We start from the raw sequence: 23,672 nt of genomic DNA on the forward strand, positions 1-23,672 counted from the left end.
AGAAAGAAAGAAAAACAACAGACAGTTGTTTATTATCATTTTGAGGGGCGGGGGGTGCAAGGGGTGGGGGATAACTGAATATCTGAGAGGGGGACGGGCAGGCAGGGGGTAGGGGGTACGGCCAAGAACGGACGGGGTGCGGGGGGGGTTTGGGTCAAACAGATGAAGGGGACAGATTGCGAAACCTCGGACAGTGCAGGCTGCTCTCCTGCGCAGGTGTCCTGGAAATGTCACTGTCTGGGAGAGCTGAGCTCCACGTGAAGGCTGTTTTTAATTCGGGCCTGCGTTACGAGGCGATTCGCTTTTACGCCCGAGATCGGAGGCGCAAGTCTCAGTTAAACATAATTACCCATCATTCCCTGTCGTTACGGCCGCAGTTATGGAACGAGGGCCCTCCTTTCCCGGGTATTACCAAGATTTAACAGCATCTTTTTGTCCTGTAGAGTGGGTGGAGTTGTGGGGGTCGGGGATAGAAGGGTTGAGCTGTGCAAGGTAGGAACACATTACTATGACAGCTAACAAAATGCCAAACCTAAGAATAAAGACAAAGCAATTCCATATGGGTATGCATTTTCCCCCACAAAAAAAGACATTCATTTTAAATGGGCACTATAAAAAAGGCAGAATACTGTCTTACTACAGATACTGCTGTCACAGTATACTAGGTTTACTATAAATGACAAGATAGCTCTATTTTAGTGTCTTAATTAAAATCCGATCTGATTTGCCACCGTAAGGACGTGACATTCCGAAAAAAAAACTGAAACATTTAACTTACCTCGACAAAAATGTTTGTTACTTTGCTGAGCTGAATTGAGTTGTGGCCCGATGTAAGAGGCGCGTCCTTTATCTGCTCTGCTGACACGGTGTGGCAGTAGGAAATGTGCGGATAAGAAGCGCTGAAATGTCTGTGGCTTAACAGAGGTGCAGCGCAAGCTCCTCGTTTGTAATAAATTCCAAATGGATGCAGCTTCATGCAAGAGCCGGGTGTGCTGTCACAAACGCAAACACACAGACACACTCGTGCCCACGCACACACACACACACGCACACTCGTGCACACACACACACACACACACACACACAAAATGCACTACATTTCGTTTGAATAAGGTTAATCAGTGAGGTGTGACAACTGAACCAACTAACATTTCAAAGCAAGCAGAAGGAACCGGGTTGTGGTTGAAGTCACACTGTGCAAAACTAAATGCCAGAGGGAAAAAAATTGAGTAATTACAGTTAAATCACACTGGTTTTGAGAGGGATGCAAAAAAAAAAAAAATAGGGAAAAGGTGTCAAACAAGGACTTTATAATAGACCTACTAGAGATAGAGGAAAAAAGCAAGGTTGTGTTTAAAGAGGTACGTCTTTAGTGTATGATTTCAGGGAGCTCTTTATCTGGGCAGCGCTTTCCACCTCTGGTGAATAAACATAAGCACGCTTTGCTGAGATTGGAACAATGTGTATCTAAAATAATTATCTTTTGGGGTAGATAAATATTAAACATTCATTTAGTCTTATTATAGTGTGCATAATAATATCAATCAGGCACACCAATTGAGTCAGTGGATTTGGTTATATTTTGATTGCACAACAGATATGGCAAGGTTTTTGTGCCGTTTTTTTTTTTTTTTTTTTTTTTGGTGCTGCCAAAAAAATGAGAAGACTGGACAATAGAAATTTGATGATGAAAGAAATCAGTGCCATGAAAAAGCTGCTGAAATCAGTATGGTGGATTAAAGAACATACGTGTTTACCATTGTCTTTTTCTTAGATACTCTTTTTTTTACTGTTTGTGATGTGACCAGGTTGTGTTTTTATGGTTTTACTGTAAAGGGTGCCGTGCATCTATACATCACTGGAGTGTTTTTGTTCAAGATTCAGGCGGCAGTGAGGACTACATACATTAAAGCCATCGCCGTGAGTTTTCCATATTGGTGCTCTCAGGGCTTCGCTGTTGTTACCGAGGCAAATTACATGTTTCTCAGAAAGGGGTTGGCCGTAAATGGCTTTATGATGTAATACAGGCTTGATTCAGCGTGGTTATTGGGGACATTAGGCTTTAGATTGGAGAGAGCGCGGGCTCTCTTCGGCGGGAAAGCGCTCCTCGAGCAGTCTGCTCCTCAAAGGTGCAGAGAGCGAGCGCGTCTTCAGATCGACTCCGGGGCCTCTCAGCAGAGCTCCCCCCCCGGGATGTGCTGGAGCAAAATGAAAAGATGTGATTTAAATTAGCGGCTGAACACGAGGAGATAAACATTCACTGTAGCCCGCACCACGTCGCCCCCTCCCCTCCACACACACTCAATATCATGAAGCCCCCTCCCCATTTCCCCCCTTCCCACGGAGAGCGCCACCTCGACGTCTCGTCCACAGTGGTGCGCTGAGAGTCTCCTTTCTTCATAGAGTGTGCACACGTATGCATCCTTGGCATATCCACTGCCGGAGGGATAACGATGCTGTTAATGCATTTTATAAGAGCTAACATGCCTACAGCCCGTTCCTGTTAGTAACGCTAACAGGGACCGTTAAGGAAAGCACATCCATATTATTGCTGGTGACAGATTATTATGTTTCTCATCGCTTATTACTGTATATTGCTGGCTTGTTATTCTATTACTGACTTTTTATTGTATTGCTGACAGATTATCATATCGCTAGCTGGATATATTTAGTGTGTTACTGGCTGTTTATTGTTTAGCTGGCTGATTACTATGTCATCGCCAGCTTATGATATTATTGGGTGTTTATTGTTTTGCTGTTTGGTGGTTGCCTTACTGGCTAATTATTACATTGCTGGCTGATTATAATATCATTGGATGTTTCTTGTATTGTTGGCTGGCCACCATAATGTTGCTGGCTATTTTATTTTGGCGGCAGTGTAGCATAGTGGTTAAGGAACAGGATTTGTAACAGAAATGTTGCCGGTTTGATTCCCCACTGGGACACGGCTGCTGTACCCTTGGGGAAGGTATCTAAATCACAGTTGCCTCAATAAATATCCAGCTGTATAAACAGATAACATCATGAAAAGCTGTAACCGATGTAAGTTGCTCTGGATAGGAGCGTCTGCTAAATGCCAATAATGTAATGTAATGTTTTAGGGTGATTTTAGGGGTTCTCAGTAAGCCTGTTGTTGCAGGTGTGGCCCATATCCACCCCAGCGTCTATCACCCAGCGCATCGACAAGGACGGCTCCCCTGACTGACACTTGTTACGCCCGTCAATTAGCCAAGGGCCTCGATTGATCAATACCTGAACGATTGCTGCTCCTTATCTGGTTGCCCTCGGAACAGCTGTGAAGCACTCCCTGGCATTGGATGCTTTTCAGAGCAATTGAACAGCATTGTCAGAGTCAGCGTGTGATGAAGGTTTTAGATAACACTGAGATGAAAGGGTCAAAGGAGGTGTTTTCCGGTGAGGCAGATGGCCCTGCTTAAGGCGCCAATGTCTCTGAGTGTTCTTTTCTGTTTCTTACCCTCTCCCTCCTTTCCTCTCTCTCTCTCTCTCTCTCTCTCAGCTCTTTCTGTTTCTGTTTTTCTCTGATGGTATGTGTGATTGAATGGAGTGTGTGTGGGAGTGGCAGGCAGGGGTGGGGGGGGGGGGGTGTACAAGCTGTGCTTGCTTTTTATGAAGTTCTATTAAAAAAATAGATTTTAGAAGTGGCTCTCACAATGGCTCCATAAAAGCCGCGTGAGACTGCGTGACAAAATTAATGTACATGTGCATATGGCATTAAAAGGATGCTTTGCTGAAATACAACACATACTTTACTCTACAGTTATCATTTATAATATTGATATAATTTTAGTGACACTGGATACAATCATGTATGTTCTGTAAATGACAATTAGCATGTTTCCAAGCAGATGGGAAGCAAAGAGCCCTTAGCTTTTCATGTGTACTGGGATAAACCATTGACTTGTCCATCTAGATGCTTTCCCAAGGACTGATGCTCTTCTAAGCTTGAGGCAGACGTTGCGCCTATGCGTTTGTCCTGTTTAAAATATGACACTTAAGATTAGAGTTTGGGTTCGGCTGAATCTGATCCTAGATCAGCAGAGATCTGGCTCAGGCCTCTCTCTGATGGCTGTTTCTAATTTGCTGTTATGTGTTTCTCCGCGCAGTTCAATTTCGTGGGCAGGATCCTGGGACCGCGGGGACTGACGGCGAAGCAGCTGGAGGCAGAGACGGGGTGCAAAATCATGGTGCGAGGGAAAGGCTCCATGAGGGACAAGAAGAAGGTGAGAGGACCCGGCGGAGGGAGGGAAGAGGATCCCAAAACGGAGGGGGCCCACGAGGCAGTTATACATTATCATCCACGGTTAGCGTGAAATACAGAAACAGGTCTGAGCGGGCGTTCTGCCGTTAACAAAGCAGCCCAGAGGGGTTTATTAAATAAATTCATTTAATCATTAATCACTTCATTTGAGTCCGTCGTGGAGGTTCACTGGCTGCTTGGTTTAGCCACGCCCCGCAGGAGAACGTTAATGGATGAGCAAGAAAAAAAAAAAAGAGGATTACATCAGGCACTCTTATTTCTCTGTCCCAGAGGGGTCACCAATGCGGCTCTCTCGAGGTCCCCGAAACAAAACAACAAAATAGTGAATTATTTGCACCTGATTGCTTTCAGACAGATGGGTCCAAGTCAAGTTTGCCTGAGGAAGATTTTCCTGTTTAAAAGGCACAGCAAGTGCGAAAAGCACCTGCTATAATCAGCTCACCCCTTTTTTTTTTATTTTGCGATAAAGGCGTGCTTGTCCTGTAATAGCCTTCTGTCGTAAATGAAACACTGCACTGACGAAAAGTCCCATCATGAGAAAGCTTCACTTCAGCATAGAACACACCCATTCTCTTATTTTTCATTGATTTACAAGCTACCAGTTCACATCTAACACCTTTGTCAGAACTTCATCAAAACAAATTTGTGTGTGATCAAGACTGTTGCAACAGTCTTCCCTTGAAACCTTGAAAGGAAAGATTTAGTTGTTTAGTTGAATGTTTAATATGGCAGCAGGTATCACAGGAAGAATTTTGACTGGATTCTACCTAGTGGAGGGAGGTGGGGGTCTGAACTGATATGCGAATTTGTCTCTTCTAAAAGCTGAAATTGTACATCACAGCCAGGAAAATATGGGCTTTTTTTCCTGTTGCTAACATCAGTTCAAAAACAACCACAGCTTATGTGAAGGCATAGGGAGAGAGCAGCAGCTCTCTAGGGACTGGGCGCAATCCCAGGGTCCCTCGCTGACGCTGGGTGCCTGGAGCGGCTGGGGAATCCGTTTCATAACCAGGAGGTTGCGGGTTCAGAGCCGTAGCGGCGCTCCGCTGTCGTACCCTTGAGAAAGGTACTTAACCTAAATCGCTCCAGTAAATACCCAAGCTGAACAAATGGATGCTGCGTGAAGCTGGAGTTATGTAAGCCGTCTGGATAAGAGCGTCAGTGCAGCAAGTAAATAATGTAATGTAAAGAGGCAATCACTCCCACGGCGTGTTGACACAGTCTCTGCAGCCTGATACAGAGGAATATTAAACCCAGCCACATCAGAAAGTAGATCTATTCAAGGAAAATTGAACGGATCCATTTCCTCTGACCTCTCGCTATGGCTTTACGTGCAAGGTATCTGACACTTCACTTCAGCACTCGAAAGAGGAGAAAACAACTGGTGTCATGCTATCATTCTGTTTGTGTTATCCGGTGTCATCTGCTTTCATCTTATCTGCTATGAACATGTGCTTTGGTGTCTTTATTCTGGCAGCTATTTGTCTGCAAAGCAGGCTGTGGCGTTATGAGCGCTGAAGGCCCTGTGCGAAATGGACTTTGATGGACTGATGTAATGATTGTAATTGATCCAGTGCCCTGCCCCGTAGAGGCATTCCAAGAGACATAGCTCCACGTGAGATGCACGCCCCCGCACACGTGGCGTGTGTAACTGCGCACAACCTGCTTCGCAGTGCTCTGTCTTCTCCGGATCGTCACACTGGGGGACACAGCACGCCTCCTACGCCAGTGGGTGATGAGGGGCGACCCTAAAACAAAAGGATAAAGTTGAATTCTGTTATAGTCAGTGGTGTTTGCTACATAACGCCCCCCCCCCCACCCCTTTTCTTTGTTACTACTTTTTTCTCCCTTTATTGCAATCGTCATTTGGGTTGGTCTCCATCACGTTGCTCGCCAATTTGTACCCCACCAGAGAAAAGATCCACCAGTGGCCTCTCAGGCCAGCCTACTGACTTCCCCTGAAATTATGTGTGGCATGCGGTTTTGTCGTAGAGATGCTATGCCGTCACGGATATGATAAATGAATTATGGCAGACTAACTTTTGGGAGAGAAGTGAGAGGCATGCACAGCCACCGGCGGTCCGTAACGTCAGTGCGCAGGTCCGCGGGGCTCGGCTGCAAGGAGAGGCGTCCTTTTATCTGGGAATCTCGGGCGTTCGCGAAAAAAATACTCAAGAAAATAAATGGCAGGTGTTCAAACATTGTCTTTGGCCGCAGATGCGCGGCTGTTTGAGGCGGCGTCACAGGGACCGTTGTGAGTGTCACGCCCACGGTCTGGACGCACGCTGCGTCTCCCCTCACACGCCCCATCCCCGGAGGGGGGTGGGGGTGGGGGAGAAAGCCCAGCACGAGGCGCCGCGTAGGAGAACGCCTCCTCCCCGGTTCTCCGAGCACACACGCACTTGTGTTTCAGGCGCACAGCCAGACGCTGCGTTTGTTTGGACAGCGCTCCGTCTGGGAGATTGTTGTCAGAGATCCTCCAAAGTGTCGACATGGGAGTCCTTCGTTAAGAAAATTAAACATCGTGTCTTTTGATACCGTCTCTGTGATTTCGCCTGCTCTCCCACATCTGTTTTAACTCTGCGCTCGATCGGAACCCAGCTAGCTGTCTCCACGCAAGCCATCCGAGCCTAAACACGGTGCTGGTAGTGTGGATTCCTTTTTGTCGCTCCAGTCTAATCTGGTTCTCTCAGTATGGTCTTGTAATCACCCCCTCCAGGTTAACTGGCTAAACAAATCTCCTCTCTCTACCTCTGATGTATGGTGAAAATTATGGTACAAAATGGCTGCCTTGCATCACCCAGCTGGGTGCTACACAGGTTGAGGCACCCCCTCACTGGGAAGCGCTAGCAAATCCATAAGAAGTACTATATAAATACAGTCCATTCTTCTTCATATTATTCTTCTACTAAGACATTAATATTTTGTAATATTTTTGTCATTACTATTAGAATAATTATTGTTATTATTATTTATTTTTTAAAGAGAAAAGGGTGTCCTGATCTTCAGAACTCTGGAACATTTGAACGCAGGTCACATATCGGTGAACAGTCAATGACACTCTCTCCCTCTCTCTCCTTCCTCTCCTCTCCTTCCTGTCTCTCTCACACACATACACACACACAGACACACACACATAGCCACTCCCTCCCTCACTCACTCTCTGACAGAAGGGCATTGTTACAGGTCTGCGTTACTTGCAGACAATCTATTAGATTATTCCACTATGGGTTTATGTCCTTGTCCCTGATAGAGTCTTTCAGGGCACATGCAGAATCCTTAAGTAACAGTTTATGGAAGCAGAATTCTCCCCACAAACTCCCAGAATAGTAATGCCACTCTCTTACATTTATTCTTCCTGATCAAAAATGATATTTTTGCAGATGCAGTGCGACTGAATGTTGGAAATGTGTGTCTGTAGAACGTGGACACTTGTTTGGAAAACAAATCCAGTTGGATTTTGGAATGGACACATCCAGAACTTTAGATAGATAGTATTGTAGTGACACAGTTGGCCTCCTAGCCTAGCTATAGCAGTGGAGCTACAATATTCTTATGGCCTTTGCTCTATTTCATGCCCCCACGGGAAGGCTCCTAATAGCCTCAAAGCCTGGCTAGAGTACTGCAGTGTCAGTAGGCCTTTGGGCCTGGCTAGAGTACTGCAGTGTCAGTAGGCCTTTGGGCCTGGCTGGAGTACTGCAGTGTCAGTAGGCCTTTGGGCCTGGCTAGAGTACTGCAGTGTCAGTAGGCGTTTAGGTCTGGCTGGAGTACTGCAGTTTCAGTAGGCCTTTGGGCCTGGCTAGAGTACTGCAGTGTCAGTAGGCCTTTGGGCCTGGCTGGAGTACTGCAGTGTCAGTAGGCCTTTGGGCCTGGCTGGAGTACTGCAGTGTCAGTAGGCTTTTGGGCCTGGCTGGAATACTGCAGTGAGTGTTCCTCTGGGCCAGGACAGAGTAGTGGGGTCTCCCAGCAGGTTGCAGAGCCAGACTGCCGCAGCAGAGCGTAGCTTGCGCGGCACAGCTGAAAACCTCTTTGTTGCTGATTGAAACCTGGCTCAGCGTTCTAGCATCCGTTTCTCAGTCACAGCAGCCTGACAGCGGCTCGCATTGTGGAGCGATGTTATGAAGAGCAACTTTGCCCAGTTATCTTAATTAATTCCGCATCCATGACTGCTATTAATAAAAGCGCCCGGCCAGGCCGCGTGCCAAGTGGGGGCTGTGTCATCGTCGCGCCGGTGCGGCTGCCTCCATCACCGCTCTGCGAGCCTCGCCTCGCCACTTACACAGCACTCCCAAACCCACCAGCCCCTCCAACCCCACTCCCTGCTACACCCACACCCCTCTCATTCCAAACCTGGAGTGTAGAGTACCCCCACATTCCCCAACCAGCCTTCCACATTACAGTCCTCCATCTTCCTCTCTGCTAAAGCCTACACCCCACTCTCCATATATTGGTGCTACAGTAAATGCACATACTCAAACACACACACACACACACACACACACACACACACACACACACACACACGCACGCACACACACACACACACACACACACACACACCCAGGCTCACAGCTCTTGAAAGCGCTTCATCCACTAGGGATTACAGTGCATTACCTGAGATATAAACAGTAAGCTATATGTAGCTACAGCTCTGTAACCCAAATCAGGAACAAACTCAAAATGTTCAGCGGGGCTTTGTGCTTAATCAAACAGGGTGAGAACCGCCGGTAGCCTAATGATAGCCACCGTTCGTGCTGGTCCGTGCTCAGAGGCGGGGGCCGGAGAAGAGAGGCGCTCTGATGTGGAGAGAGCAGATAGATTCTGCCTCCCCGCGGTTGACATCATCATTTTCTGACAATAGCTGTCAGGGCGGCTCTCTACTGGGGCTGGCTGGCTTTCGCAGCTATTTTGACTGTCAGAATCAGTTCACTGGAATCCAATCTGAGCCACACCGGCCATCACAGCACATCGATTTCAGCGCACCCATCTCCTGAAGCTCATGGCACCGGTCTGCATTGTGCGTATGTGTGTGTACGTGCATGAGTGTGCGTGTGTGTGTGTGTGTGTGTGTGTGTGTGTGTGTGTGTGTGTGTATGTGTGTGTGTGTGTGTCTGTGTTCTCCAGTGTGATCCTTCCACAGTTCAAAAAATGTTCAAAAAATTCAAAGCAACTATTGCAACCTTTCAAGCAAAAGAAATGCGCTGGTGAAGATAGAAGTTGATGTGCCAAAAAAAAAATAAGAATATGCATATCTCTAGAAGGAGGGCGGCACAGTGCACCAGTACAATATTACAAGTTTTATTTGCATGAGTACTGACATGGCTCTGAATTAATAGTCCACCCAAAGTAGCAATGCGGAAAGCACTAGCTGCAGGCTCATTTCTCCTCCACAGTGATGTAAATTATTAGCGGATTTATAATACTGCATTTTAAACTCAATTTAATTACAGCTCCCTCACGAGGAATGAAAGTTGTAGTCTTGACAAGGACACTTGGGACATAAATAAAGTATTGTTTGAGCTCAATAAGAATGAAAAGCCAATAGACGCAATAATAAATAATATAAATGCATAATTCATTAGCTTGTCCGTGTTACGGTTGTGTCTCGGTTTATTATTGTGAAGAGAGTGGGGCTCTCTGATAAGGTGAGTCTGCAGTTGCAAGTGTATGCAAATGTGAGAACTGGGAAAAGTGTCGCGTGAACACACTGTCTCGGGCACAAATTAACCACGTGAATTTATCACCTTTTTTTCTACAGTGGTTTCTCACCTGTGATCATTTCAACAACCGTCCGTAAAAGAATGCTCCGCCGTAATTTTTTCTCCAGAAAGTTTGTCCTGAAAATGCCCCTTCGGTTACTCGTACCCAGGGAGCACCTATAGAACCACAGATCTCCATAGGATGCACTGGAAGTGAGCCCCCTCGTCCTAGTGGAAGAGCACGAAATGGTCTTAGTCGAAATTAAGAGCTCAGTCTTTAATAACAACTTTACTGCAACACAAATTGAATCCTTAAAGCTCATATTTATATAATATATATAAAGCTCATGTAAAGCTCATATTTCAGGAAATATTTGTACGTTATACCCCCCTGTTGATGTATAAGTTAGCTGACTCAGGATGGCGCTGCTTGTGAACAGTCTTTGCACGTAGTATCACTTGTTGTTTTGTTCATATACAATATTACCTGAACCATCATCAATAATATCGTTATTTTTAGCATTATCATTATTGTTAACAATATTATCATTATTGTTGGCACAACAGCTTTTTACAGATAAATACAATTTTGGATAGATACAATTTAGTAGGGTAAGTACTGTATGGTTAGGTAGCTCAAGGAACATTATAGATAGATACAATAGATACAGTAGAAAATCCCCAGATTAATCTGGCAAGATATTACAAAAAAGAGGTTTTTTTCCCCTAAGGATGGTCTGGCAGTATTGATTGACCTGATGGTTTTCATCAACTTTCAGCGGTAGGTATGGTAAGGAAAGTGATGGCATGCTGGAATAGAGCTGCTGGGTATGTTAGTTCAATAAGATTAGAACTGTATAAGGGATAATATTGTTGTAGCCAGCTGTTTGGGTTGGCAGGGTACTGAATGTAAAGAAGGGTTGATATGGCATGGATGGGTAGCAATGGTTCAGTAGACTAAGAATGTCTACAGTTATAGTAAAGTTCTTGGCTATTTTTGACTGAGAATTTAATGTAAAAAAACACTGCATTCATAGGAGTTGTGTTTGGTACCATACATTTGTTTAACTATAGTGTCATGATTGTCTGAAAAGGTACAAGGAAGTTTACAACATCTTGTAATAATTGTAGAGAACGTGTACGAATATATTGCATATCTTCAAAGCGTGTAACACCCCGTGTAATAAGTTTCAAATAAAAAATGAGGAGCACAGGCTTTGGCAAATATAATGGTTTAAAATGGGTTAAATGAGTGTCTTAAATAAATTAATGAGAGATGGATCACATTACTCTCGGTAGAGATGTTTAGGAGTGCCTGTGTGTGTGTGTGTGTGTGCCCCCGTGAGCATGAGTGCGCTCGAGCAAGCCCACTCAGGCTGTAATCCTCTCAGCAGACAGAATTCCTCGCCAGAACGTTGCATACATAAGTTCTATAACAAAGGAAATGTCCATTGATTTTTTTTTGCTCTAAATCCTTTAACTAGGAGCTTTGATGTGGAGGAGATTTTCACAATCAAGAAGTCGTCAAGATCCCCCCCCCCCCCCAAAAAAAAAGAACAGACTCTTATTCCGCACGGCAAAACGCTGTGAAAGCGGAGATCCTGAATTGCATGGGTGGGAGGGCTGGCAGTAGTGGGAGCGTAGCGTCGTAGCTATGGAGCAGAGCTTGTAACAGGGATGCACGTCCATATCTCGAGCGGGGCACTGCAGTGGTATCGTTGAGCATAAATACATATTTTGTGTAAAAATGGAAGGTATGCAAGTTGTCCTGGACAAGTGCGTCTACTAAGCCAAATAAATAATAAGATGAGTTCTTACTATGAAAGTGAATGTCATTAGGCGGGTTGTCGTGTGGTCAATGGAGTTTATAATTTATTGAGATGCTGTGTCAAGGTGACTGTGTCACGCTGTGTTAAAGCAGCTTTAGCCATCATGCATAGCTCTGAAGTGCTTGGTGCGTCCATTCAAACTGCAACCTTGGTCAGCAGTTACCGCACTTTACATACATCTGGGGTGAGATATGAAGGGGGAGCTACATACCGCCCAACCAGAGCTTTTTTTAAGAACACACTGGACCGTTGCAGGGAATTTCCACTTTCGTTTCAATTTACAGCCTACGTTCTTAAGTTTGATTCACAGTTGAAAGTATGTGTTCCTTCTTTCTTCACATTGGTCAGTGAGCTCATTGGTTGGCTACAAAAAAAAAAAAAACCTTTGTATTGAAAACATTGACCCTGAATTTATCTATTTAGTCAAAATTAAGAAAATGTTGATTGAAGCTGGGCATTAGTCTTGACCACCACCCCTCAACCCCTAAAAGTTCAGGAGCTACAGGTGTCAACATGGTAAAGCGCTATTCAGTTCCTCTGCCACATCCTTCTGCCTGAGTCATTCCCCTGTAGAGAGTGGTTTTACGTGACCCTGTAATGGTGCTGTGCTGTTAACTGCGACTCAGCCGGGCTCTCTGAACGAGAGGGTTAAGCACAGCAGGAGCTTGGGAGAAACGAGAGAGCGTGACAGGGTGTCAGAGCGCGTCAACAGAAGCGTGCCTCGCTTACGCTGCGTTTTGGAGCCGGTGCCCCCCCCCCCGGTTCGGGCTGCTGCTCTCCATGCAGTCTTAGCCTAAGCTTTTGTTTGTGGTTCAGGGCCACATGTCTGTGTACAAACTGAGCATTTATTCGGTTTGTTGCGTCTGGTAAACTGAGAGGAAAATCACTGCATTTCATTAGTTCTCTTGTGTTCCCTCCTAACTGATCCAGCTGTGTTTATCTCACCACTCGCAAACACACACGCGCAGACACACACACACACACTCACACGCGCGGACACACACACACACACACACACACACACACACACACACTCACCATTGGGGACTCCTTGCACCTGTGACAGAAGAGCAAATCATTGTAGGGAAGAGATCTTAAATAGAGGTATTTAAATTCTACTCCAGTCCCCTCTATCTAGGCGTAGTCCCCAGCTTGTCCTACTCCAAACCTGTTTATGACGTATATCTCCCACCCCGCCACCCCTCCCCACTCCTCAGTCTTCTCTCCAGCAATAGGTGCCCAGACGCGCTTTCCCTGACCCCACCCGCACTAATTTTATTCTGGTGTTATCCAGTATTAACACCTCCTACCACAAAGTAATGCCCTGTGCTTAAAATCAGAGTTTTACCTTTAAAAAGTTATAAACTGCTTTATACATGTATAAATATGTAAAGTTTTACTGCAAAAAGTGTTATAATGATGGGCAGATCAGTGCTGGCAGACTGAAACCAGGTCGCTGGAAGTCTATGACACAGACCAATACACAGTGGAGGACTTAATCCTTGATAACATTCCTCAAAACACATTCAGAAGCATTCTCAATTTTTTAATATAAAACTGGGCCACTATGTGTTACATTCAAATCTAGGTCAAATAATCTGTATTCTAAAACTTATTCCAAAGAACATAGGCTATGCATATGTTTATTGAGACGGTCCTTACACTACTGCCATGATTGTCTCCCTGGTTTGGAGATAACAATCCTTCAGAATGAGTGACAGACTTCTTTCCCACGAGCTTTTCATTTGGGACTCTGTGCTTTACTCTGCCATGAGTTGTGTACATTGTGATGCGAGAAGAGGTACAGACTTATGATGAATATTTTTGAGGTTGGAAGGGGTTGTTTTAATTTGTAGTCCAGTTGCACCTACTGTAGTATCATGGGAAGCTGAATACACTGAGAGTTTTTTCTTTTCCCGGTCAGCTCCAAACTTGAATTCTAACAGATGTCTTAATGACTGATTCCAAAAAATATAGGTCATCTGACTGAGGCATGGTGTGTGAATGAATTTTTTCCCTCAAAATCTACAACATTTTGAAGCTAGGTCTTTGGTTGTGTTCTCACAACCCTGTGATATCAAAACCACACCCTACCTTTGAAGCTGCTCTCTTGCTCTTTGGTGTAAGTAAGCGGGGAGCAGGCACGGGTTACACGAAGAGCTGCTCACTGCGAGAGGCGCCATTTTCACTCCTCTCCCTCCGGTCTGTTCGCCATTCCCCCTTTTTTTGCAAGGTCCTTTCTTCTTCAAGGGGACTTTATTACCTCGTCTCAGATTACAAAAGGATGGGGAATGGATTTATGGTAATTGATTATTCACCAATGCCACGCCGGCGTGGCGGAGGCCGAGGGGCGGGGGTGGGGGGGTAAATACAGACTCCATGCGAAGACACGCAGCGGGGGGGGTGGGGTGGGGGTGCAGCTTTTAAAGGACTGATATTTGTCTTTCATGGGAGCATCACCTAGACAACCGAGCTTGTCATTTTCTTTCGGGGGGTCAGTCGCCACCGAGAGATGAACTGACGGCTACCTGGCTCCAGATGTGGTGGTTGTCACGGTGATTGCGAGCCAGGCCTCCTCCTTTGCTCCGGCAGGTGATGCTGCTGGCACACCGCTGGGTGAGTGGGTTTGTCAGTGACAGTTAGTCCGCGGCATTGGCTGTAAGTGTTTGGAAAGAGACGGTAAAACTCAAAATCGAATCAGAGGGCTCACTCTCAGGAATGGAGTCGTTTCAGGGTTTGTCTTTCTCGGAAAGGTGCGGGCCTTTTCCAAAATAAGTTTTCTTTTTGTCTGAGCTGTGTGTGTGTGTGTGTGTGTGCTTGAGTTAGTGTGTGTCAGGGGGTGGTATACATGAAATTAGGCCCAGGGAAAGTGAGTATTCGAGAAGAACTCTGAGGTGATCGCCATTGATTTTTAATGTGGTCAATCAAGATGCCTTTCTGTTGCAGAGGCCTGTGCTGCTAGGCATAATAGTGCATAATCATTGGGCCTTAATACTTAATCATTGAACCCACTGGCCCCATAATAATAAAGAACAATAATACATTTAGATTTCAAATTGTGTATTTGTTGTAATTTTACATTTGCCTCCTTATAATGAGCTCTGAAAAGGCAGTTCCTTCTCCGCTTACATCGGCGCTGTAATAAAACTCAACGGAATGATTGACTCATTGAAGCACTGTGTCAAGGTTAACATTTAAGCTGTTATTGTTGGAGCGCCGCTGTTAAAGTACAGGGTCTTTTTGGAATAAAGGGCTGAATGTTCTCATTAGCGAGTCTGTGCCGTGTTGACACGGAGGGACCTGCCGCGGTTCTTTGGAACGGCGGGTTGACCTTCTCTGCTGGAGAGTTTGCTGTGTGTCTATCAAGGTTACCGGTTACTTTCTGAAGTTTTGACTACACAAACTATACACATGCCCGCAGCAGCTAACCCAGTTTTTCTACTCTTCATATACGTACACTGACCTGTTTACTTTTTGCCAGGGCCTGTTTCAGATTAATATCAGGTCCCAGCTGAATACATTGCATTTGAAGATTCATAAATAAGGTTCATAAACAAGAATAAACAAGGTTTTGTTCTGCACATGGCACAACCACGGGGTGTGTTAATGATATCATTATAGAGGGAAAAGGGGGGAAAATAAAATGGAAAACATTAACATAAATATAATACAGTCATACGTTATTATCTGAAAGCAGTGGAGCAGGGTTTCTTGAATGGGTCTGAACGTTGCTCACTGTTGGGTGAGGCGTCATCAACACCAAATTATTCCCATTAAACAGGCCCGCGTCTGTGGTCGGACTTATAATGAAAATCGCCGCACACACAATGGGGGAAAATTCATGCCGACCGATAGGCATCAAATTTCCCATTTCCACAGGGAGGCAAGCAGAGCGGTTTTGCATATCTGATTGCCATCGTATGAAATCTAGATTTTTAAAAAGAGCCAATATGGCGGTTTGTGTCTTTTGTGACAGGATGGGGGGGGGGGAGTACGGGGGAGGTGGGGGTGTACTGACGTGCCCATCTCTTATGACAGTGTCTGTTGAGCTACTCAGCAGTTATCCCTATACATTAGCAGCTGTGTCTGTGTAGTTGCAGCTGTTATCACTGTATGGAGCGATGTCAATTTATTAAATGATGAGTCAGTTGTGGGTGATGATGTAACCTCTTCACGATGATGCTAGCAGAGACTTGGTTCAGTACTGTGCTATATGCAGAGCACTTTCTGTGTTGAGATTCAGGTCTCAACAGCACCACACGCTAATTCGTTTTTTTTTTTTTAAACGTGCCATCTGTTTTATGTTTCTCGTTGATGTCGCCCGATAGATTTCTCTTGCCAGTGCTGATCTTGCTGCAAGCCTTGTCGTGCCGGGTTGAGCTGTTTTGAAGCAGGTTACGATTGTAAGGCGTTTGATTTCACGAGGGCTGTGTCCCAGCTTTTGCTCTGGTGGTGAGGGTTTAGCTAGATCAAAGCCTAGCCGTTGTGCTTCGTTCTGATCGTGTTTTATTGTGGTTGCGTTCTTGTGTGTGTGTGTGTGTGTGTGTTAGAGGGGCCAGCCCTATGTGTTCCGCCATTCCGCTGAAAGCATTGCCATCAAATAGCAGGTGGTTGGATGCCCAGGGAAGCTCTGGCTTGGCGATTCTGGCGTAGGCCGCATCCTCAGAATCTCTAAATTGCATCTCGCAAGGTCAAGGAGGTGCAGCCTCAGCGGGCGACATTGGGCTCCGGTAAAACGATCCGCGTCTGACTCCTCTCCGCTGGCCTGCCCCTTCTTCAGCCCGGGACAGCCTGGGCCGGGCTGGCTGATGAAGGGGAAGGGATGGCCGGAGGAATGCGACAGGAATACGACAGACACACAGAGTGCAAGGGAGCACTGCGCAGCCCCGCTGCTGATGAGGATTGGTGCTTCATTTATTCACAGTGGGACTCATCGCCTTTGTGTCCACGCTTTTTTCATTTCGTGTCTTCATTTCAGTGCCAAATACGATACAAACATACATGACTGCTTTGAGGTGTGTGTCTGGTAGCCTGTGTCTTCCCATAATGCATGCATGTTTTGAATCAACGTGTCTGGATGTGTCTATGTACTGTTCATATTTCTATAGATAATGTCACCCTTAAGTGCTCCGCCCCTCGCCAGCCCCCATAATGTCCCTGAAGGAGACAGTAAATTTCTGGCCCTCATTCATTCACATAAGTGGCTTCTTGTCACTGGCAGTGCTATTGATGATGCTCTTATATACTATAGTAACATACAGTACATTTTAATTTTGTCTGTTGTTGTAGGCATTGCTGCTATTACTGCTCAATCCATATAAAGGCCATATAATTAGGTGCTAGTGTAGATTAAAACCAATTAGTTTTGGGTCAGTCTCCTAACATTTTTATTCTTAACCAGTGGTAGATTTGGATTGGATTGCTTAATTTGTTTTTGTTTAAAGTAATAGGAAACTTGCTGTCAGGTTTAGGTGCTGGACCTGTAAACAGATTATATGAGTATAAAATGTGAGTGTAGCAAATAGCAGATTAAGGCTGTCTATTTAGCAAATATCAAATGTGATAAATAAAGTTATTTACCAAATGTAACAGACATAATCGAATGTCAAACGTTGGACTTGATTTTCGACATGAAACATTAACCTATGAAGCAAAACGTAATAACTTAGACTTTTTTTTTTCTTTTTTGATATTTTACGACGTAAGGAGGAGCAGAATCGAGGGAAGCCGAACTGGGAGCACCTCAACGAAGACCTGCACGTCCTCATCACGGTGGAGGATGCCCAGAACAGAGCAGAGATTAAACTGAAGCGGGCCGTGGAGGAAGTGAAGAAGCTGCTGGTCCCTGCAGTGAGTACTGGGCACAAGGGTTTTTCCGCTGCTGTTGCTTTTGCCTTCGTTCGGGTTTGCAACTTCCTGAAGACCGCAAATCTCGTGAATGTGATAAGTACGTGTTTAAATATAATGCGACCTATGTGCAGAGGAGTAGAGGAAGTGAATAATAACTGGACAGAGAAAAAGAGAGAGTGAGAGAGTGAGAGAGACAGACAGAGAGAGAGAGAGAGAGAGAGAGAGACAGAGAGAAAGAGAGTTAGCTCAGTCACCAACCAAAGAGCAGTAGAGCAGTCATACTGTACTACTATTGTGCTACCGTAGCTACAGTGAGAGGGTCTGGCTGTTACAGGCAATGTGCTTATAGTGATATCCCAGTTATCAACACACTTTAGTTGTAGTGTTGGGAGAAGTGGGAGAAGCAGAGTCCCCTCATTCATCGCAGAGTTTCGGCTTGGGCTGGATGGTGGTCTGCGATAACAGCATCTGTTAGAGACGTGCTGAGTTATAACGGTGTGTGTGTGTGTGTGTGTGTGTGTGTGCAAAGGACCTTAATTCTAGCAGCATTTGCATTGTGTCTGAAAAGAGCAGTGCCCTGCTCCACACTAAGGGGTTAATGAGATGTCATGGGGTGCTGGGGACCACGAGGGTCATTGGTGTACCAGCGTGGGTGATGCTTGAATTTGTCAACCAATCATTTTGTTGTCAGTGCCCACAGAACCTTCCACAGGGCCTTGACTTAGACAGTTACAACCTGACAGCCTGCCTGATTGCTACACTTTTGAATGCCATTGCCATCACCATTAAAAATATGTGACATATATTTAGCTGAAAGGTGAAATGTGCACTTCAGTTTGGTATCACAACATACAAGTTTATGAGACTGTTTTAATGAGAACAACATGATTTTGTCCACTCCAAAACAGTTGCCCTTTTAGACCAATTATCGTTAATTGCTCCATCCTCGACTCCTGTACATTGCCACAGAATGTCAACCAATAGAGGCAGCCATCGCTTTAGTTCATAAAGAACAGAGCTTCTCATTTAAAGCAGTCAATACTAGAGCCAATATTGGGTTATTGCGTTGCTTTTTCAGTATTTCTGTGTGTGTCTGTGTGTGTGTGTGTAAGTGTGTGTGTGTGTGAGTGTGTGTGTGTGTGTGTTTCTGCTGATGCATGGTTTCTTCTTTTTCATTTCCTTGATGTCTTCTGTAAAAAGCGAGAAAATCTACGTCATTTTATTTTATTTTTTATTACGAAAGAGGAAGTTCCCCCTGGAACCTGCCCGATTGTGTCATCTCGGTCTGCGTTAGCATGTCTTTTGTGTTCTTTAGAGAAAGCTAAATGATCTGACCTACTTTCGACGAGGCCCAGATTCTCAGGATCGTGAGCTCAAATTTAATACTTCAGCAGTCCTTTCCGGAATGTCCAAATCTGGGTCCTCAGCACTGTAATAAAGAGAGGCTTAGATTGCACTGTCCTTTCTTCATCTGAGCTGAATGGACAGCTCTTGTCTTTGGCGGAGAAGCAGAGGGAGCGAGGGAGCAGTCAAACGTGCTGCATTAGCGGTCATGTGAACCTCGATACACATCACATGGTTTTCGTCAGTCATCATAGACTCGACAGATGGCTGGTCCTGTCTTGATCCTTGTTGTGTTTCCTCCGTAAATGTAACTCTGTTTGTGATTACGGCGTGTGAATATCAGTGAATCGAGGCGGCAGCTAGGCGGTTGCGTGTGACAAAACGGTGACTGATGCACGTCTCCTGTCAACAAACGTCGATCGTGATGAATCTTACCGACACCTCCGATCACTGACCCCCCTCCCCCACACACACCCACGTGCAAGCATCTTAAATCACCCCTTAAAGAAAACGACCTGTTCATTCACCCTTTTGTCAGATGGAGGACTAATGGGAGGGTTGCTACCAAGCGTAATATTGGGGGGAAGCAGTAATGGGGTGGCGGGAGGGAGCTGACATTGAATGTGCAAAGCTGTCATGCACAGATACGAGCTCTAATACAGAGAGCATGACCGGCGTGGCGCTCTTTAATTGATTTAATTACCATGAATATATTAATGTAGACCACAAGACAGTGGGGTCAGGCCCCCCCGGAACCTGAACGGGATGGTGAGTTCCTGCCGCTGGCGTGTCGTTCGCTTCCAATCCGGTATGGTAATTAGCCGGCGAGGGCTAATTGCCTGACAGCGGGTGAGAGGACGGCGGTAAACAGCTCGCCGCCGATTCGGGACAGACAAAGGGAGATGAATGGGAGACGCGCGTGTAAGGGGAGGTGTTATTACCACAAATGATGTCCTTATCCAGGTCAGAGGTGATGCCGGTGATTGTCTATTTACAGGAGCCCTGTTGTCGGCATTTAGTTGATGAGTCAGACTGATTCATCAGCGAAAATATTCAGGTGAAAGCTAACTCATGGATTGAAATTGGTCTGGTGAATAAGCGAGTTGCGTATGACTGTGCTTGCTGGCGGGGCTGCGTGCTCTTTTGTTGAGCCCCGTGGTCCCGTCCGTCGTCCTTTCGTCGTCCCTTGATCTTTACTGTCCTCCTCCCCTGTGCATTGCTGTGGCTTTGGGGGGGGGGAGACACGTGGGGGCCCGGGGGGTTTGCAAATGAGAGAAAGCGCACTGCAGAGAGAAAGCAGAGCTATGTAGCAGGGTGACACGGCGTTCGCAAACTGATGGTATTCCAGAGGCCAGGTCTTTGTTTGCATAGTCCCACCATTCCACTGGCAGCTACGGTAACGGCTCTCTGGGTTTTCCGGGGATCGGGGGAAACACGCTACTGTCTCATTGGGCTGCCATGGTAAGTTCTTTGTAGTGAAATCCTTTCTCAGGCTGTGGTAACACATCTCCAGGAACCTCTCTCAAGACCTACCTAGGTATCAACAAGAGGAGTTACCACGCCGATCCGCTGGGCCACCGCTGTAACGGAACTCAAAGTGGAGCAGAGATGCTACCATCGTGAGCCTGGCCCTTCCTTCTGGAGGAAGCAATACTGGCTACTGTGTGCTTGACAAAGGTCAGCACGATGTGTAGTTTCACAACCTGAGAAACTGTGGGTGGCTGCTCAACCCCTAACAAAGTTCAGCACAATGTAGTTTCACAATCGGGGAAACTGAGGCTGGCTGCCCAACCCTTAACACGGTTCGGCACCGTGCATTGTGTCGTTTCAAAACCTGGCAAAGTCAGGCTGGCTGCCGATCCCTTAACGCAGTTCACCACTGTGTACTCTCACAGTCTTAGAAAGTCAGGCTGGCTGCTCAACTCTTTAAAACAGCTCAGCTGCGTATGTACTTTCAGAACTTACAGTTCTCATTCCAGGAGAAAAATTCATTACCATTGTCATATTTAACTCCAGGGCTCGCAGCAAAGTGAGGAGGGGATATTTTTTTCCTTTCTATTTGCGCAAAGATAACAGCCAGCAGTGTGCCATTTCAACTCCCCTAAAGAGCTTAATAATCCCTCCTGAAATTTACATACAGATTGAACGCATCGAGTGACATTTTAACTGCCTGTATGGGCTTGCTTTGGCCGGGGTTGGATAGGTGAGTGGGAATGTTAATTTTACGCCCACAGCTACCTGCTGTTCCCGTGGTGCATTATGGGTGGTGTTAGCTGGGTGCACTGTCTGTAGTGCTGCAGCACTGCCAGTGGTGTGGATATGATTGAGTTTGCATTATGGTAATCAGTGACTTACCTCCTACTACCGGTGGAGAGGCAATGCTGTATAGGTTTGTGAGAGTTAAAGTGAAGCTGGGTGACAGACCCTCCAACAATCTTTTCCATGTATGACTACCTTTTAGTAAGTTCTGTTCTTGAGATTTATTGATTGTGCTCAGAGCATATGAAGCATACTAGCCACCCTGTATGGTAAAAATCTGTCTATTATATCTATGTATCCACCACTACATCAGACATGAAATCTACAGATTGGACATTTAGCCACTGGTTGTTAATCATATAATTAACTAAATGCTGTTTGGCTAACATAAATGTCCTTAACGCCCAATTAAAGCACAAATTCAGATCAACACACATCTCATTGTCTCATTGTCATGTTTGCATTTATTTTCATTGTGTTCCATTTAGTACACAAAAACACAAACACAAAAAACTAATGTTACCTCATAAACCAAATAGTGAATTGCACTCCCGTGTCCACAACTGATTTTGTCCTACCACGACGCAATTAATTTTTTCCCCCTCCAAAAAATCACATCAAATTGCATCCAATTAAATCTATTTTTAAACCTTGTTTGTGTTGAACAGAGCATGCCACATGCCTTTTACCATTTTATATTTTTTCCAATATCAAAATGTTTTTCTTGTTAGTATTGAAGAACATTTTTTTGTCTGCAGTGTTGGTCAGTCAAATGAATTCAAAATGAAAGATAGGAACTACAGTAATAATAATAATAACAAATATAATAATACAGGCTGTCACACTGACAGAGGCAGGGCCTATTACAGAAGCTGTCAGGGCCTTTTCATGGCCTTAGACGGCCTTTGCGTGTGACATAAAGGCAGGTGGGTGATGTGATGGTTAAACCCGGGATAACAAGCCGCCCAACACAGACTTTTTCACAGGGACACAGTGGTGACTGGCTCTTCTCAGGTAACTGTGTGCATGGGTCAGCGTCCCAAACCAGCCGGGACAAGCACCGGTCAGCCCCCCCCCCCCAGCAGCCGTCATCACCGCCATCATCATCGTCATCATCATCAACACCATCATCATCATCATCATCGTCATCATCATCATCATCAGTGGCTTTTGTGTTTTTCCTGCTGTCAACAGCAGGATGTAAATAACAGAGGCAGAGTAATTACCATCAGTGGCATTATATCAAATCTGAAAACCTCTCCAAACACAAATGTCTCTGATTCTACGTTTGTGTGGGGGCATGGGAACAGGCGCGTGCGTGTCTGTGTGCGCGCGCATCGATGCGGTGTGTATAGGTGATTCTTGTGTGATAAGGAGAATTGTGTGTGTGTGTGTGTGTGTGTGTGTGTGTGTGTGTGTGTGAATCAGCCTCCCTCTGAAAGCTGAAATAGGAGTCTGAAACAATCACTGCCTCTTCAGATTTGTCACTGATTAGGTGAGGTCATTCTGTGTCAAGTCAAGGGGAAAAAAGCTGAACATGTTCTCTGGGACCAACTGCGAGATATCTAAGCTTTTTCCTGAGTATAATCTGTGGTAAAGGAGGTGGTGTATGTTGCATTACACTGTATTGTATTAAGTATTAGGTATTGTATTATGTATAATATGCCTGGCATCCTTATTCAGCCATTTTACACAGCTTTTCCGATCCTAAAGGAGAAAGTTTATTGAAGCAATGGCTTAGGCTTAGGTACTTTGCTCAAGAGAACATCTGCATTGCCCTACCAAAGACATCCACCCACAACTTGGTTACAAGTCCAACTCTTCACAGAGCACCTTCAGTCTGAAAGGCAGGTGCTTCACAGGATCAGTGGGATAAAAAAGACATTTAGTCACTCTCATTCTTTGGTATTTTTTGGGCTTTATCATTTCACTGCGGTCAGCCTTTCAAGCCCCTGATTAATTTTCAAATGCTTTTTTGTGGTTTTGTTAATGTAGATTAGACATCACTTTCGAGTGCTGATAAAAGACTCTCACTTTATCTCTCTGACGGTGGATAAGGGTCTTTATTTGCGCTTACCTGGTATTATAACGACCCGCACTTACAGCTTCAGGTGAAAAGTGCTGAAATGGTCCAGGGACGAGGGAATTTAAAGTGTTCCTTTAAGATCACAGACAAGAAACAATGTCAATTGAAAAGTGTCACATTCGTCCCTCGCGGTTAAGTGGATATCATATCATCATAAGCATCCATTTTGTGGGTCTACCTGCCGAGCCTACTCCCCATACGACATAAAGGACACGTCACTGATTTATCAACATGAGTAAGAGTGTCTCTTCTTTTGAGAAACCGGAGCTTTTTAGATGAAATTTATGGCTTCACACCCTGTGCCAGTACGATGCGGGTGTGAAGTA

The 23,672-nt window shown here is 45.3% G+C and overlaps 1 protein-coding gene across 7 annotated transcripts in view; it reads left to right on the forward strand.

Moving 5' to 3' along the window:
• The window catches only part of LOC118789708 (protein quaking), a 79,836-nt gene that overhangs the window by 32,544 nt on the left and 23,620 nt on the right, over positions 1-23,672 (forward strand). For all 7 annotated transcript variants that reach the window (XR_005005473.1, XM_036546259.1, XM_036546258.1 and 4 more), the window contains exons 3-4: positions 4,125-4,241; positions 17,514-17,657. Coding sequence is in view for 6 of the 7 variants with exons in the window: in XM_036546259.1 (XP_036402152.1) it covers positions 4,125-4,241; positions 17,514-17,657 (261 nt within the window). In the remaining variant the exon portion in view is untranslated. The remainder of the gene's footprint in view (positions 1-4,124; positions 4,242-17,513; positions 17,658-23,672) is intronic.

Source organism: Megalops cyprinoides, chromosome 15, assembly GCF_013368585.1.
Source record: "Megalops cyprinoides isolate fMegCyp1 chromosome 15, fMegCyp1.pri, whole genome shotgun sequence".
In the NCBI taxonomy this organism is placed as follows: Eukaryota; Metazoa; Chordata; class Actinopteri; order Elopiformes; family Megalopidae; genus Megalops; species Megalops cyprinoides.